General features: G+C 43.5%; 1 protein-coding gene across 1 annotated transcript in view; it reads right to left on the bottom strand.

The window, feature by feature from the left end:
• The window catches only part of LOC135551033 (sarcoplasmic/endoplasmic reticulum calcium ATPase 1-like), a 102,294-nt gene that overhangs the window by 50,764 nt on the left and 33,257 nt on the right, over nucleotides 1-18,273 (bottom strand). The window contains exons 4-5 of the mRNA XM_064982409.1: nucleotides 11,806-11,910; nucleotides 10,461-10,599 (exon numbers count right to left, since the gene is read on the bottom strand). Of these exons, the coding sequence (XP_064838481.1) occupies nucleotides 10,461-10,599; nucleotides 11,806-11,910 (244 nt within the window). The remainder of the gene's footprint in view (nucleotides 1-10,460; nucleotides 10,600-11,805; nucleotides 11,911-18,273) is intronic.

Raw genomic sequence — 18,273 nt, 5'->3', positions numbered from 1 at the left:
GCCATCATACATATAAAACCTTATTTGTTCATCGACAAGTCACAAATCAAAATCACCACAGGTTAATGAGAAGGGTGTGCTTGAAAGGATACGCATAACTCTGCAATGTTGGGTTGTATTGGAGAGAGTCCTGGCACTACACAGCTGATGCAAATCAAAGCTTTTTGATGAGTTGATCATTTGAAATCAGGGCAAAAACTCAAATGTACACCCCTTTGGGTGTCCAGGACCAGAATCGAGAACCACTGCCTTAGACCGTTGAGCCACTAGCTGTCCAGGACTTTTAAATATCCTCTCCTGTTGTCCTGGATTACAGTGGTTTACAGAAGAGGATTTCTTCCTTAAATTGACCCCCATAAAACTAAATTTGTCCGTTAACTAGGCAAGTCAGTTAAGAACAAATTCTTATTTAAAATGACGGCCTTGGAACAGTGGTTTAACTGCCTTGTTCGGGGGCAGAACGACAGATTTTTACCTTGTCAGCTCGAGGATTCGATCTCACAACATTTCGGTTACTGGCCCAACACTCTAACTACTAGGATACCTGCCGCATCATATACCAGGAGCTGTGCCAGGCCCACCACGTCTGTTGACTCATCCAGCTGTAAAGCATAGAATTCACTGGCTTGTATGCGAAGCAGTAATTGTTTCAAAACATCTCCTGCCATGTCACGGATGAATCGTGAAACAGTGTTTGATGAAGACATTGTCCGTATAGTTTTTGGGGCTCACCATATAAGACTCTTCTAGCCCCTTCTTATTAATGGTATCTGTTGCTTTTATACATGTCTTACTACTCGAAAGTCATCTTAATTCTCTCTCCAAAAATTCCTGTGGGGTATTTTTCAAATTGGATGTTAATTATTTGACTTTTTGGCTACCTGTATTTGACATTGTATTGTTATTTCGCTGAACACTAGATACTCAGGAATGGGGAAAAAACATCACCCAAATGCTGTTGGAAAATCTAAATGGACAGTTCAAAAATTTGAGTCACATTTTTATTTGGCGTACACGTGACGCCATTGGGAATAGCACAAAAACAACTGTACATACAGTATAAGATTTGTGACCTGTTGTGAATCAGTGAAGAACAAACCCAATGTAAATATGTTTATTTATTTTCCCTTTTGTACTTTAACTATTTGCACATCGTTACAACACTGTATATAGAAATTATGACATTTGACATTTCTTTATTCTTTTGTAACTTCTGTGAGTGTAATGTATAATGTCAATTTTTGTTTATTTCACTTTTGTTAATCATCTACTTCACTTGCTTTGGCAATGTTAACATATGTTTCACATGCCAATAGAGCCTTTAAATTGAATTTGAGATGAGAGAAAGGTGTGTGGGATTTTAAAATGAGGATCTTAGCCCTCTGTAGTGACCTGTGACGAGTCCAGCGGGCCAGGAGGTGTAATCACGAAGGAAATGAGAAGATGGAAGACGAGCTGTGAAACTGCCGGCAACCACCCACGTTCCCCAGGTAAACACTCAATTGCAACCTATTGAATCGCAGCATTAAAAAAACAAAGCCTTTAGCAAAGTAACTTCAGCCAGCGAGCCCTGGCTTAGCCTTGCAAGTCAACAACATGCAGCCAACCGTATACAAAAAAAAAAGAAAAAAAACTACCTTGATGCAACTCTGATCGAGTCACGATTGCCATCCCTATAAAATGGATTCCACACTCGCGCTCGGGCACCTGAGAAAGCACTCAGCTCCCTCATCACAGAGGGATGAACCCATAAACAAGCAGCTTGGATTAATACCGCTCATCTATTTCTCTCCTCTCTGGCTGTATATTAAAGTCATATTTCATGACAGGGTTTAGGAGTCGTGGGCATGTGGCACTTAATGTCCTTTGAACTATGCTCCACTGCACATATTTGTCACAGCTTCACATTCAACAGTTTTGGGGCATGTTGGTGGGTCACACCAGGACAGTGATGCTGGAATTGCTTCATCCCAGCACCAGACAAAAACGTTTTTTTTTTTTTAAGTAAAAACTTCTAGAATATGAAGATATCATTAAGGTAAGATGTTTACAAGACATAAGACATGAAGCACATATCCTAACTGAAAGCTATGATGCAACTGATGTTGACAACCACACAACCAATACGCTATTCTGTAATGGTTTGAAGTTGCATGGTTTACAGAGGTAAATACTTACATCAACACAGTTCTGTGCTACATGTTATCCAGATTGGTCAACCCTGTCCTCAGACATCAGCATAATCCACTGCTATCCAGACGGGTCCAACCCTGTCCACAGACATCAGCCTAATCCACTGCTATCCAGACGGGTCCAACCCTGTCCACAGACATCAGCCTAATCCACTGCTATCCAGACGGGTCCAACCCTGTCCACAGACATCAGCCTAATCCACTGCTATCCAGACGGGTCCAACCCTGTCCTCAGACATCAGCCTACATAATCCACTGCTATCCAGACGGGTCCAACCCTGTCCTCAGACATCAGCCTAATCCACTGCTATTCACTAAAACAAGGCTAGTAACAGAATGCACCAATTAGGCTTTTCAAGGTGATCCCTCATGAAAAGTGTGTATTGTCTATTGCCTTATCTGGTGGTGCAGAATGATCATTATTACGCAAGGCAAACTGACAGTGATTAGCTATTTGCCATGACCTAGTGTGTGTGGGCGCATTATTTGGTCTCCCCTCCAACTCTAATCAGGAAGTGAACCACTGACCAAACTTAAGGTATTGATTTTAAACCTTCCATCACATTCATTGGTAGAACTATGGCAAACTGCTAGTTTGATGATTTCAGAAAACCTCCTGTGTTCCACCCCCCACCCCTATCATGTCATTTTCCTGCATTGCCCTTAGAGTTCTCATTTTCCTACTTTATCACGAGTACTCAATCTCTCACATTATATCTGACAATCCACTCCTCCTCTCTTCTGCAACAACCAGAAAGAGATGGAGCGAGGAAAGAAAGGGAGGTGTATGTGTGGGAACTGCAAAAAAGAGGCTTTTGAAACTCCCACTCCCAGCATCCTGCTCACCTACTGTAGCCCTATCGCCTCCAACTCACCCATCACGTCTCCAATCACCTCCCACAGACTGAGTCTCGCTCGCTCCTCTCCCATCTAAATGCTAATACTAGGAGCTTGGGATCAGTGAGTTCTATTTGACAGTGAATACTTACCTTAACATAATGCAGCCTACGCCATTACTGAGTGCAAACTGTCAACTGTCTTGGAGGGAACCTTTGGAGAATCATCCAGTAGTGTGTGCTTAACTTAACGTTCACCCCTGGCTGGAACTTAGTATCCATCAGACCAAACTCTAGTTGATGTGATGGTCTGATATTCATTCCTGGAACTTAGGAGCTATCAGACCAAGCACTGGTTGATGTGATTTGTGATGGTCTGAGATTGCTGATTTAATTGAATCATGCCACAGCAAGTACCACACTGACAGAGCTGCTTGTGCTCTTAAGATCATACTACTGCTAGGTTCACAGTCCCAGTTCTCCTGAAGATAGACAGCAGTCAAATACACGACTGCATAGCTTCTTCAACTCAGATCGTATTACCACCTAAATCCATCTCTAGTTCCCTAACCGAGGAGCTTAGGCATTGGATATTCATGAGAATGGAACCCATCATGTTTATTAGTGAACTGGCTTCATGGAACCCATTCCTGTATGGGACGATCTTCACTCCCTTCCTGTTCCGCTCGGAGGTCTTCCCAGGGTTCAATTTCTTCAGGCCATCTAAGCCTGTATGTGTTCGTAGTTCCAACAACCCTGTCTGTCTCAAGTGTACAGACAGTTTCTATCTGTGAAGAAAATCATTTTTAAAAACAGGGAATGTTCCACACCCATAACTGTGGCGTAACGCTGGCACTGGGGACAATGTGAAACCAGCCAGGCAGGCAGCAGAGAGGAGGGTGGAAACTTGTGTAAATATACTGCATTGATGTATTTTAGCTCTCGTCAAAAAGGCACTGTAGTTGAGTGTCCATTTCCATTCCTTTCAGATCGCTAGTTCCCATGGAAACTTGAACCGACACTAATCCAAAATACAGGAGAGAAGACTCTTGACACAAACAAATGTTTTTGGAGAAGAAATGTAAGTAAAACAATAAATAATAATAATTAAAAAGGAGTGTTTGCCTTGTCACCCATTCTGAACATGCTTTTAGACACTTTCTGAGAGAGAAAAAAAACAACTGCGGTTTTACCTGATGAGTGTTTACTAGTGTTAAATAGCACTAAGCAACCAGATGAAGTCACAGAGAGATATTCATCTGCTCAGGGAATACTGTACATACAGAACACTATGCCAAGCTAGAAGCCTCTCTACCCAGTATCTGCTATGGTAGGAAATGGCATCTTTCCTATGTGGGCCACTCACATCCTGACAGACTTGCATCTTTTCTCTGTCTGTGGGTCCTCTGCCCTCCACTCAGCAGATACTAGGTGGGCTAGACTAACAAAACCCCATTAATTTATATAGAGCTGCTGACAGAGAGCAGTGAAACTCGGACTCACCTTCCACAGAGAAGACCCTGATTACAGATATGGGGGGGGGGGGGGGGGGGGTGTCACGTCCCATTTAATTTCAACAGAAAACACTCCCCTCTCCACCTCAGCTCAAAGATGCCAGATCGCAAAGAGACAATAAAGAGGATTGGAGTGGCTAGATCTCATTGGTTCCTCATATACAAATCAAATCAAATTTTATTTGTCACACATACACATGGTTAGCAGATGTTAATGCGAGTGTAGCGAAATGCTTGTGCTTCTAGTAGTGTCAGGCTGGGGTTGTATTATATATCCCAGATAGTGTTAGGTTCTAATTATCAGAGTAAGAACTCAACGGACACAATGAAATCTTTAAACCAAGTTTATTCTTCCCTAAAGGATCGAACAGCTGAACAGACTGGAATACATGGTTACCATAGTGGTGGTATATGTACCCCACTTTGGGTGGAGTCTCCTCCTTCTCGCTAAATATTGTATCTTTATTGCTAGGCAGGAAACTAAGTGATACGTGCAAAATAAACGGTCCATTTTCCCTTAACGTGACCTGACCTCCACCCACTTCATCACCAATCCATGACTCTCTCCCCCCTTTTCAATGCCTGCCACATATGATCATTTTCCCTACACCTGAAACCCCACCTCTTCAAGGAATACCTAGGATAGGATAAGTAATCCTTCTCACCACCCCCTTAATGATTTAGATGCACTATTGTAAAGTGGCTGTTCCACTGGATGTCAGAAGGTGAATTCACCAATTTGTAAGTCGCTCTGGATAAGAGCGTCTGCTAAATGACTTAAATGTAAATGTACATTCCAAGCTTAATTGACCCCCACCATTTACCTTCCTCCTACAGATACCCATTAACTTCTGGTGTAGACCCTCAACCTTAACACTCAAGTAGGACACCTGATATAACACTGAGAAGAAGCAGCACTAAGAGGTGCTGTTGAACCTCAACATTTCTGTGCTTCAGTAGAGGTGGAGCTAGTCTGAGGATGGTTGCCATAGAGACAGGCTGTTTGGGTGGGTAGCCCCCCCACCACCCCACCCCACCCCCCCTGACTGGCAGTGTTGTTGTTCAATCTTCCAATCAACTGAAACGGCTGCAACACTTAACAAAGAGCAGCAGTTAGTTTCAGAATGGGCGGCAAGGAATAAGTTAGAAAAATTTAAAAAACTAAAAGCATTGTATTTGGGACAAAATCATTCACTATATATTGTAATGAAAAAAAATGTGGCAATTGAGCAAGTTGAAGTGACTAAACTGCCTGGAGTAACCCTGGATTGTTAATTGTCATGTTCAAAACATATTGATGCAGTAGTAGCTAAGATGGGGAGAAGTCTGTCTATAATAAAGCTCTGCTCTGCCTTCTTAACAACACTATCAACAAGGCAGGTCCTCCAGGCTCTAGTTTTGTCACACCTGGACTACTGTTCAGTCGTGTGGTCAGGTGCCACAAAGAGGGACCTTGGAAAATTGCAATTGGCTCAGAACAGGGCAGCACGGCTGGCTCAAGACAGGGCAGCACGGCTGGCTCAGGACAGGGCAGCAAGGACAGGGCAGCACGCCTGGCTCAGGACAGGGCAGCACGCCTGGCTCAGAACAGGGCAGCACGCCTGGCTCAGAACAGGGCAGCACGCCTGGCTCAGAACAGGGCAGCACGCCTGGCTCAGAACAGGGCAGCACGCCTGGCTCAGAATACACAGCAGCAATAACCAGGTGGTGAGACTGAGAGCAAGGGAAACGCTTTGGAAATTTAAAGTCCCCTAAATACAGGGACGACCGCAGCCACTTCTCTCACACACACACACGTGGTCCTGGCTGGCACCTGTGGGCCCAGTAGAAATGCTATTACAATGCCTTCACAAGGTATTCATACCCCTCTACGTATTCTACGTTTTGTTGTGTTACAGCCTAAATTCAAAATGTGTTACATCTCTCACCCATCTACACACTATACCCCATAATCACAAAGTGAAAACATGTTTTTAGAATTTATTGAAAATTATATACAAAAATCTCATTTACATAATTATTCACACTCGTGAGTCAATACTTTGTAGAAGCAATCTTTGGCAGTCTTTCCACAGCTGGATTGTGCAACATCAGCCCATGATACTTTTCAAAATGATGTTAAATTGGTTGTTGATCATTGCTAGTCAACCATTTTCAGGTCTTGCCATAGATTGAAGTAGATTTAATTAAAAACTGTACCTCGGCGACTCAGGAACATTCAAAGTCTTCTTGGTAAGCAACTCCAGTGTAGATTTTGCCAAACGTTTTAAGTTATTGTCCTGTGGAAAGATGATTTAATCTCCCAGAGTCTGGTGGAAAGCAGACTGAACCAGGTTTTCCTCTAGGAGTTTGCCTGTGCTTAGCTCCATTCTGTTTCTTTTTTTTATCCTGAAAACCTCCCCAGTCCTTAATGATTACAAGCATACCCATAACATGATGCAGCCTCCTCTGCTTGACAATATGAAGAGTGGTACTCAGTGATGTGTTGTATTGGATTTGCCCCAAATATAATACTTTCGATTCAGGACAAGAAGTGAATTGCTTTGCCAATTTTTTTTGCAGTATTACTCGAGAGCCTTGTTGCCAACAGGATGCATGTTTTGCAGTATTACTCGAGAGCCTTGTTGCCAACAGGATGCATGTTTTGCAGTATTACTCGAGAGCCTTGTTGCCAACAGGATGCATGTTTTGCAGTATTACTCGAGAGCCTTGTTGCCAACAGGATGCCTGTTTTGCAGTATTACTCGAGAGCCTTGTTGCCAACAGGGTGCATGTTTTGCAGTATTTGTTGCCAACAGGATGCCTGTTTTGCAGTATTACTCGAGAGCCTTGTTGCCAACAGGATGCATGTTTTGCAGTATTACTCGAGAGCCTTGTTGCCAACAGGGTGCATGTTTTGCAGTATTACTCGAGAGCCTTGTTGCCAACAGGATGCCTGTTTTGGAATATTTTTTGCTCTGTACTTCCTTCCTTTCACTCTGTCATTTAGATTAGCATTGTGGAGTAACTACAAGGTTGTTGATCCATCCTCAGTTGTCTCCTATCACAGCCATTAAACTTGGTTTAAAAAAAAGTTACCATTGGCCTTATGGTGAAATCCCTGAGCGGTTTCCTTCCTTTGCGACAACTGAGTTAGGAAAGATCTTTGACGTTACTGGGTGTATTGATACACCATCCAAAGCATAATTGATAACTTCACAATGTTCAAAGGGATGAGTTCAGGTGGTCGTTCTTCAGCATACAAAGAAAAAGGGGTGATCAACAACAAAATGACAAATCACATGAATGACTTACCAAGGAAACACTTCCAAAAGGACTAATTCAAGGTACAATGGAGTTGGAACACCCAAAACAAGTCAGAGATTCTAACTTTAATTCACTGACCAAGATGCGAACAGGTGACTGACGTTTCTACGTCAAACTAACGTCAGTGACCATTGCACTTAGTTCTTATTTATAACCTAGTGGCTCATTGAGACAATAATAAACAAATAATAATGTGTTTCAAGGTAAATGGCAAAATACAGCACAAAAATAAATATACAATTTGCATCTCATTAATCAATAGAGACCCCCCCCCCCAAAAAAATGAAGGCAACAACATTATAGAAACAAGGGGGAAAAATCATCATATAGCCCCTTAGTGCCTACGAGTGATACCAGAATGCCTGTTTAAGTGTATGTACGATATCATAAACGCAACAAATTCAAAGATTTTGCTGAGCTACAGTTCATATAAAGAAAACCAGTAAATTGAAATAAATTCATTAGACCCTAATCTATGGGTTTCACATGACTGGGCAGGGGCGCAGCCATAGGTGGGCCTGGGAGGGCATGGGCCCACCCAGTGGGGAGCCAAAGCCCAGCCAATCAAAAAGAGTCTTTCCCCACAAAAGGACTTTATTACAGACAGAAATACTCCTCAGCCGCCAGAACGAGGCTCTCCACTTCCTGTTGTTCTTGCAGTAATGATTCTTCAGACGGTTTTCAAAATGTATCTGTAGATAGTAGCCAAATAGCCTAGGTCTAGAAATTAACATTCAATTATCTGGCAACTGCTCTGGTGGACAGTCCTGCTGTCAGCATTCTAAGTGTGCAAAGCTGTCTTCAAGGCAAAGGATGGCTACTTTGAAGAATCTAAAATATATTTTGATTTGTTTAACACTTTTTTGGTTACTACATGATTCCATATGTGTTATTTTGATGTCTTCATTATTATTCTACAATGTAGAAAATAATACAAATAAAGAAAAACCCTTGAATGAGTAGGTGTGTCCAAGCTTTTGACTGGTACTGTATATGTGTGGGGTACAGAGATGAGGTAGTCGTTCAAAAATCATGTTAAACACTATTACTGTACACAGAGTGAGTCCATGCAACGTTATTATGGGACTCGTTCAGCAGTTTTACTCCTGAACTTATTTAAGTTTGTCATAACAAAAGGGGGTTGATCAGTTACGTATTGACTCAAGATATTACTTGAGTATTGTGTGTAGGTCAGTGACAAAAACTACAACATTTAATCCATTTCAAATTCAGGCTGTAATACAACAAAATGTGGGGAAAAGGGGGTGTGAACACTTTCTGAAGGCACTGTGTGTGTGTTGGTGTGTGTGTGTGTTGGTGTTGGTGTGTGTTGGTGTTGGTGTTGGTGTGTGTTGGTGTGTGTTGGTGTGTGTTGGTGTGTGTTGGTGTGTGTTGGTGTTGGTGTGTGTGTGGTGTGTGTTGGTGTGTGTTGGTGTTGGTTGTTGGTTGTTGTGTTGGTGTTTGTTGGTTGGTGTTGGTGTTTGTTGGTGTTGGTGTTGGTGTGTTGGTGTGTGTTGGCGTGTGTTGGCGTGTGTTGGTGTGTGTTGGTGTGTGTTGGTGTGTGTTGATGTTGATGTGTGTTGGTGTTCATGTGTGTGTGTTGGTGTTGGTGTGTGTGTTGGTGTTGGTGTGTGTGTTGGTGTGTGTTGGTTGGTGTTGGTGTTGGTGTGTGTTGGTTGGTGTTGGTGTTGGTGTGTGTTGGTGTTGGTGTGTGTTGGTGTTGGTGTGTTGGTGTTGGTGTTGGTTGGTGTTGGTGTTGGTTGGTGTTGGTGTTGGTTGGTGTTGGTTGGTGTTGGTTGGTGTTGGTGTTGGTTGGTGTTGGTGTTGGTTTTGGTTGGTGTTGGTTGGTGTTGGTGTTGGTTGGTGTTGGTGTTGGTTGGTGTTGGTTGGTGTTGGTGTTGGTGTGTGTTGGTGTGTTGGTGTTGGTGTGTTGGTGTTGGTGTTGGTGTGTTGGTGTTGGTGTTGGTGTGTGTGTGTGTGTTGGCGTGTGTTGGCGTGTGTTGGTGTGTGTTGGTGTGTGTTGGTGTGTGTTGGTGTTGATGTGTGTTTGTGTTGGTGTTGATGTGTGTTGGTGTTGATGTGTGTTGGTGTTGATGTGTGTTGGTGTTGATGTGTTGGTGTTGGTGTGTGTTGGTGTTGGTGTGTGTTGGTGTTGGTGTGTGTTGGTGTGTGGGTGTGTGTTGGTGTGTGTGCGTTGATGTGTTGGTGTGTTGGTGTGTGTGCGTTGATGTGTTGGTGTGCTGGTGTGTTGGCGTGTGTGTGTTGGTGTGTGTGTGTGTTTGCGTTTGCGTGTGTGTGTTGGTGTGTGTTGGTGTGTGTGCGTTGATGTGTTGGTGTGTGTGCGTTGATGTGTTGGTGTGTGTGCGTTGATGTGTTGGTGTGTGTGCGTTGATGTGTTGGTGTGTTGGTGTGTTGGTGTGTGTGTGTTGGTGTGTGTGTGTTGGTGTGTGTGTGTTGGCGTGTGTGTGTGTTGGCGTGTGTGTGTGTTGGCGTGTGTGTGTGTTGGCGTGTGTGTGTGTTGGCGTGTGTGTGTGTGGCCAGAATGCAGGGTGAACAAAGAAAAATACTTTCACACTGAAAAAGAACCTGTCTGTCCTTCACCCTGTACTCACCGGCAATCTCTACAACATCCCCAGGCACGATTTCCCGAGCCTTGACCCTCTGGACAGCCTTGCGATTCATACGGTACACCTTGGCTATCTCTGGCTCGTACTCCTTCAGCGCCTCAATGGCGTTCTCCGCATTCCTCTCCTGGACCACACGGAGAGACAGAGGCAGGTTCAGTACCAACAGCCCCATTTCGTACCACGCTAAAGTGTTTGTTCCTTTCTGTCACTTTGGAATGAACCCCTACTAGAAAGGCAATGGCTATAAACTGAACATTCAACCCATAGACTGACCTTACCCAGTGCTCGCTCACTCAGCTGTCAATGTGTCCTCCGAACGCCACTTTAATCACATGTGCTCTATCTATCCCTCCTCCTCATGCTACCCATCCCTCCTCATGCTACCCAGCCCTCCTCATGCTACCCAGCCCTCCTCATGCTACCCAGCCCTCCTCATGCTACCCAGCCCTCCCCATGCTACCCATCCCTCCCCATGCTACCCATCCCTCCCCATGCTACCCATCCCTCCCCATGCTACCCATCCCTCCTCCTTCTACCCATCCCTCCTCCTTCTACCCATCCCTCCTCCTTCTACCCATCTCTCCTCATTCTACCCATCTCTCCTCATTCTACCCATCTCTCCTCATTCTACCCATCTCTCCTCATTCTACCCATCTCTCCTCATTCTACCCATCCCTCCTCATTCTACCCATCCCTCCTCCTTCTACCCATCCCTCCTCCTTCTACCCATCCCTCCTCCTTCTACCCATCCCTCCTCCTTCTACCCATCCCTCCTCCTTCTACCCATCCCTCCTCCTTCTACCCATCCCTCCTCCTTCTACCCATCCCTCCTCCTTCTACCCATCCCTCCAAAGACAAAGTGCTCTATTCAGAGGCCAATTCTGATTAGGCTGCAGTTCATGGTCTTCAATTAACACTGACTCATTTCTGTCTGCAGGTCTACAGAGTGAAATGAACAAAGACAGTAAGTGATCGCTCTGAGTGAAATACCTACAGAACTAGCATTTATATCATCAATGGCTTGTTTTACTAGCGCCTCTAGAAGCACCATGTACATTGCCACGTGTATATACACCGGGCAATTTAAAAGCTTGGCCTTGTCTCCATGGATTCTATGTTTCAATTGAATATGGCTTTACTATCCTACCCATCAATAAAAGCCCTGCTGGGAAGTATGAAGGTCAAAAGCAGAACACAAGTTATGGTTCTGTATAGATGACTCGTTACATAATGTCTTCGCCCTAAGGTGACACACCATATAATATCCTGCATGTCAGCACCATCTCCTGACACATGATCAGGTGAACACACACGAGATAGAGACACTCACCTGCCAGACTCCGATCACAGCGTTAGCGATGAGGATAAGCAGGATGACGATAGGTTCCACGAAGGCTGTGATGGTCTCCTCCCCCTCCTCAAACAGAGCCAGCACCTGGAGGGGGAGGGGCATATAATACAGAGTTAACATAACAGATTCTAGTAAAAGTGTTTTTTCCTCTACAGTGACTAGTGAGCAGTGAAGAGGATCGGAGCAGGTCGGCGGCTCAAGCCTCGGTCGATAGCTCATCATTCACGACCGTTTGGGTCCCGCAAATCTACCCTTCACTCCACTCCGCTCTGTGTAGAGAATATTGAAGGAGAGCAACTCGTTCTGATCGGTCCTTTCCTTTCATTCAGCCTAGCTAGCCAGTTGACACGGTTTTCCATTAGCGCCGTCTGTTGGCTAATCGGCAGGTTACAGACTAATTTTCAGCCAACTACTTCTTCCACTTCATATATTTTTTAAATACAGTGGGGCAAAAATGAATTTTGTCAGCCACAAATTGTGCAAGTTCTCCCACTTAAAAAGATGAGAGAGGCCTGTAATTTTCATCATAGGTACACTTCAACTATGACACACAAAATGAATTTTAAAAAAAAATCCAGAAAATCACATTGGGACCTAGTGAATGACCTGCAGAGAGCTGGGACCAAAGTAACAAAGCCTACCATTAGTAACACACTACGCCGCCAGAGACTCAAATCCTGCAGTGCCAGATGTGCCCCCCTGCTTAAGCCAGTACATGTCCAGGCCCTTCTGAAGTTTGCTTGAGAGCATTTGGATGATCCAGAAGAAGATTGGGAGAATGTCATATAGTCAGATGAAACCAAAATATAACGTTTTGGTATAAACTCAACTCATGTTTGGAGGACAAAGAAGGCTGAGTTGCATCCAAAGAACACCATACCTACTAAACATGGGGGTGGAAACATCATGCTTTGGGGTTGTTTTTCTGCAAAGGGACCAGGACGACTGATCCGTGTAAAGGAAAGAATGAATGGGGCCATGTATCGTGAGATTTTGAGTGAAAACCTCCTTCCATCAGCAAGGTTTTGAAGATGAAACGTGGCTGGGTCTTTCAGCATGACAATGATCCCAAACACACTGCCCGGGCAACGAAGGAGTGGCTTCGTAAGAAGCATTTTAAGGTCTTGGAGTGGCCTAGCCAGTCTCCAGATCTCAACCCCATAGAAAATCTTTGGAGGGAGTTGAAAGTCCGTGTTGCCCAGCAACAGCTCCAAAACATCACTGCTCTAGAGGAGATCTGCATGGAGGAATGGGCCAAAATACCAGTAACAGTGTGTGAAAACCTTGTGAAGACTTACAGAAAACGTTTGACCTCTGTCATTGCCAACAAAGGGGTATATAGCAAAGTATTGAGAAACTTTTGGCATTGACCAAATAATTATTTTCCATCATAATTTGCAAATAAATTAAAAATCCTACAACGTGATTTTTTTCTCATTTTTGTCTGTCATAGTTGAAGTGTACCTATCATGAAAATTACAGGCCTCTCATCTTTTTAAGTGGGAGAACTTGCACAATTGGTGACTGACTAAATACTTTTTTGCCCCACTGTGTGTGTGTGTGTGTGTGTGTGTGTGTGTGTGTGTATATATATATATATATATTTATTTTTTTAAACATGACTACTTTTCATGTAAAAGTATCAATTCGCAAGTCCATCGAGCTCTCTACCACAAGAATGAATGATATGCATCTTCTAGCAATCTATTGATAGGATAGGCGCCCGTCAGTCACAAAGCCAGCGATGACAGGGAACCTGTTTGTTATGGCCATCTGTCGGCACAATTTGGTCGATACAACATGTGTGCACTGCGGTTGGTTGCAGTCAAATCTCACAGTAGGCTATTTACTGTGCTTTAATTGACAACTGAACAGCAAGTTTGTAAAATGTGTTGAAGTGACTGAATAAAGTCAATCAATCATAAGTCATGCAACGTTGTTATATGACCATGGAATCGCATCGGGACAAATAAACCAAAGGATTTTCTAGGCATCCCTTCCCTAGGATGTCGGGGCTTGCCAGACGGTGAGTAACTCACCTCGTCAGTCAGTGTAACCGAATCGCATCAGTGAGAGCCCTTCATTTGGCTCCCTAATTTGCATAGACTACTGGTAGACCTCGGCTTTTTGCCAATTATCTACCAATAAATTATGAAAATATTTGATAAGAATCATTACTGCAGGAACAGGTAGTAGAGAGCCTCATTCTGGTCAAAGTTTGATCATTTGGGCCCTCACCGAATCCAGACACTAAAATGGATGGCACGCCCTGGCCATAGAGAGGTTTTTATTCTCTATTTTGGTTAAGCCAGGGTGTGGCAAGGGTGGGTATTCTATGTTCATTTTCTAGGTTTTATATTTCTTTGTTGTTTGGCGGGTGTGGTTCTCAATCAGAGGCAGCTGTCTATCGTTGTCTCTGATTGAGAACCATACTTAGGTAGCCTTTTCCCACTGGGTTTTTGTGGGTAGTTGCTTTCTGTTTTTCTGTCTGCACCAGACAGAACTGTTTTTGGTTGTTCTCTTTGTTATTCAGTGTTCAGTTCGAATAAAAAAAAGATGAACGCGTCTGCCACTTTCAGCAGAAATCCATCTAGCATGTTGTGATGAAACGAGGTCCGATTCATTTCCCACGGAGGAAAGCGAAGCATAGCCGAGGGAAGAGTAAACCAGGGCTGGACCAAAGTTGGGAAAGCTGAACTTGTGTACTCTGCAACGTCGCGTTGCTATTGACAATAGTTCTGATCACATAGGGGGGGGGCAACTCCAGTCGTCGAGGGCCTGATTGTTGTCACACTTTCTCCAGCTGATTAATCAAATTGCATTCTGAACCAAAGATGTGTTAGCTGGGGCAAAACTGTGACACCAATCAGGCCCTCGAGGACTGGAATTGCCCACCCTTAGGCCCCACCATATCCAAAACAATACACCCAATTCATACATGCTCAGTAATTTTAGTTGCAAAGTCATATCTTTCTGCACAATACCAACAACAAAAAGTTCAGAGGTAAACATGATAAAATATTCCATAAATTTGCTGTATATTTCAGATGAAGTGAAGGCGTTACAATGTACCGGAGGCCACCAGAGGCTGTACTTGTGACTGACACACTTCTGTGGTATTTCTGACAATTAGCGAGTGTTCTTAGTTTTAGTAGACGGGAATTAGAGCAGGGATTTCCAACAGGTCGATCGCGAGCTACCAAAATATATATTTTAAAAAATGCTTTCTTCCAGACCACCAAACCACCAGACCCCCACCAAAAAAAATGTTTTTCTGATACGTTTAAAACATTGACATCGACTCAGAACATCCAATTTAGTTGTTTCTCTATCAACAATTGTAATTCAGAGTGAACCCCCCCCCCCCCCCCCAAAAAAAGTGAAAACCAGGAAAATCTCAAACAGAATTTGGGAAACAAAATTGATTTTGTAGGGTCCCTCCCCCCTCAGAGTTTTTATGAAACATTATTTTACCAGGCATATTGACAGAATACAAAGTGTACAAGAGAAAGTAGTGCACGAAGGACCTGGGGAAGAGTTGCAGAGAAGAGAATGTGCCTTTTTGAAAGCTATAAAGAGAGTAGCTCACAGCATTTCTTTTAAAAAGTTGTTCTCATGCTAGAAAAGTTTGGAGACCCTTGAGAGGAGACAGGAGTTACGCTTCACTTCCAGACAGATGGCTTATTGGGACTGAATGGCCACAGTTCCAACATCACGTTAAAACCAAAACACAGCTTGAACAAATGGAAGGAAAAACTACATTTTTTAAATAAAAAAACGTATTAAAATAATGTTCACGAAGACATGCACGACAACAAGCAAAGCATCAGGGCCCAATTCAATGGCCACTTGACTTTTTCACTCCCTTCCTGCACAAACCAAAACCTTGACCTATACTCCACCTCTCACATAATGCTGTGGAGAATGAAATAAAGGAAGCCAACCTTTCCTCCTTCCACAGAATAAAATGGAGGAAGTGTTTATTTCATAATTAGGAAGTGTATTCATTGTTTCAGGTGTTGCCAGTTGTCATCGGTTGGTGTCATGGGTCAGCCTGACTTGGTATGGCCCGGTCTATAACCCCTATTCTCATAGATGGATGGGAGTGATCAAGTTGTCTCAACTACACAACAAATCTTAGTAAAAAGATGATCGAATTAAATAGTAAAAAAAGTTGCCTACAATATGATAAATGACAGTAAGCATTGTGCCCAGTAACAGTTAGAGGCTGTAGTGGTAGACCTGAGCATTCCTTCTCCTCTACGACTTCCATCCATAAATAGTCATGTGTAATGATTATATCGGAGACGGCTTTAAAATCAACAGCTTTGTCCTGTGTTCCTCTCTTGTTGCCTGGTTACAAGGCTCTATTCTCATGTCATGCAGAGTCAGAGCAGCTCAATGTCTTCATTTACATATTATTCAAATAGGCACACAAATTAGTAATTCCCCCATTGAGGTTTGGCCCTTATAGGTTAGCATTGCCTTTCTTTCGGATACTTCTGAATGGTCACTTTCACCACCTCTTCCAGCATCAGTAGGCTGAGCACATGTTGCTGTAATTCATTAAAGCAGCAACGTTGGTCACTAAAACTGAATTGTTTTAATAAAAATAATAAAAAGTGTTTATTTAACTAACTAAATCCATTTGATGTCACTTTTTTATTTTACCTTTGTTTAACAAGGCAAGTCAATTAAGAACAAATTATTATTTACAATGACTTCCTACACAGGCCAAACCCGGACAACGCTGGGCCAATTGTGCGCCGCCCTATGGGACTCACCATCGTGTCTGTAGTGACGCCTCAAGCGCTGAGATGCAGTGTCTTAGACCACTGCGCCACTCGGGAACACCAATGCACAGTAGCACCGACTGACCCATAAGGAATACATCAGCATCAAGTCTCAAAGGATGTGCGGGAGGTTAAACCAGCCAAGGTAGCTCAGTCTGCTTGGTGTATAGTAAAGGATGTGCGGGAGGTTAAACCAGCCTAGGTAGCTTAGTCTGCTTGGTGTATAGTAAAGGATGTGGGGGAGGTTAAACCAGCCAAGGTAGCTCAGTCTGCTTGGTGTATAGTAAAGGATGTGGGGGAGGTTAAACCAGCCTAGGTAGCTCAGTCTGCTTGGTGTATAGTAAAGGATGTGCGGGGAGTTAAACCAGCCTAGGTAGCTCAGTCTGCTTGGTGTATAGTAAAGGATGTGGGGAGGTTAAACCAGCCTAGGTAGCTCAGTCTGCTTGGTGTATAGTAAAGGATGTGGGGGAGGTTAAACCAGCCAAGGTAGCTCAGTCTGCTTGGTGTATAGTAAAGGATGTGGGGGAGGTTAAACCAGCCTAGGTAGCTTAGTCTGTTTGGTGTATAGTAAAGGATGTGGGGGAGGTTAAACCAGCCTAGGTAGCTCAGTCTGCTTGGTGTATAGTAAAGGATGTGGGGGAGGTTAAAGCAGCCAAGGTAGCTTAGTCTGCTTGGTGTATAGTAAAGGATGTGGGGGAGGTTAAACCAGCCTAGGTAGCTCAGTCTGCTTGGTGTATAGTAAAGGTTGTGGGAGCTGTAAATCAGTGGAACAAAACAGGGTCTTGTTACAGTGCTAACACGTTTAAATTACAAGTACGGTCAGCCTAATTTACATTAGGAAAAACAAACAGCCTCCCACTTAGAAACATCAGGATCAACACAAAGGCAATTAGTGTAGATATATTTGTATCGTATACATTTTAATAATTATTTTCCACTGCCCAGAATAGCCCTGTAATAGATGGAAATACAATCGTTATCCAGACAGGGTTCCCCTGGCCGTGACACATACTCCACCCTACCACCTGGCCCAAAAACAGGGTCACTATTTAAGGAATTGTATGCGTCAGAGTATTGGAAATACTGAAGTAAAGAGAAATGCTTTGAGTGGAAAATCTAGGGAGTCAAGAGTCTGAACCTTCCATCATCGGCAGGCCAGTATTATTGAAAACACGGAGGTGGTATGCAAAGCAATGCCTGCAGACAGAGTATCACAGACACATTCTGTCCACTGTCAGGGCAGATTATCACAGACACATTCTGTCCACTGTCAGGGCAGATTATCACAGACACATTCTGTCCACTGTCTGGGCAGAGAAGCCTTGTTGTCACTAGTGGGCGAAGCTGCAAAGATAGACATAAAACTTTCAAGCCACTGTAGAAAAAGGACAAAACAAAGGACTCATATGAATGAGTGGAGAGAAGTGAACAAAGGAGAATGTGAAGAGCAGCAGGGTATTGGATTCAATAGTTACTTACTTAGGAGAATGTGATGAGCAGCAGGGTATTGGGTTCAGTTATAAGTTGATGAGCAGCAGGGTAAGTTACTAAGGAGAATGTGATGAGCAGCAGGGTATTGGGTTCAATAGTTACTAAGGAGAATATGATGAGCAGCAGGGTATTGGTTTCAATAGTTACTAAGGAGAATGTGATG

Source organism: Oncorhynchus masou, chromosome 12 (genome assembly GCF_036934945.1).
Source record: "Oncorhynchus masou masou isolate Uvic2021 chromosome 12, UVic_Omas_1.1, whole genome shotgun sequence".
NCBI classification, from domain to species: domain Eukaryota; kingdom Metazoa; phylum Chordata; class Actinopteri; order Salmoniformes; family Salmonidae; genus Oncorhynchus; species Oncorhynchus masou.
The sequence above is the reverse complement of the archived record's forward strand: the minus strand, read 5'-3'. Positions and strand labels throughout refer to the sequence as shown.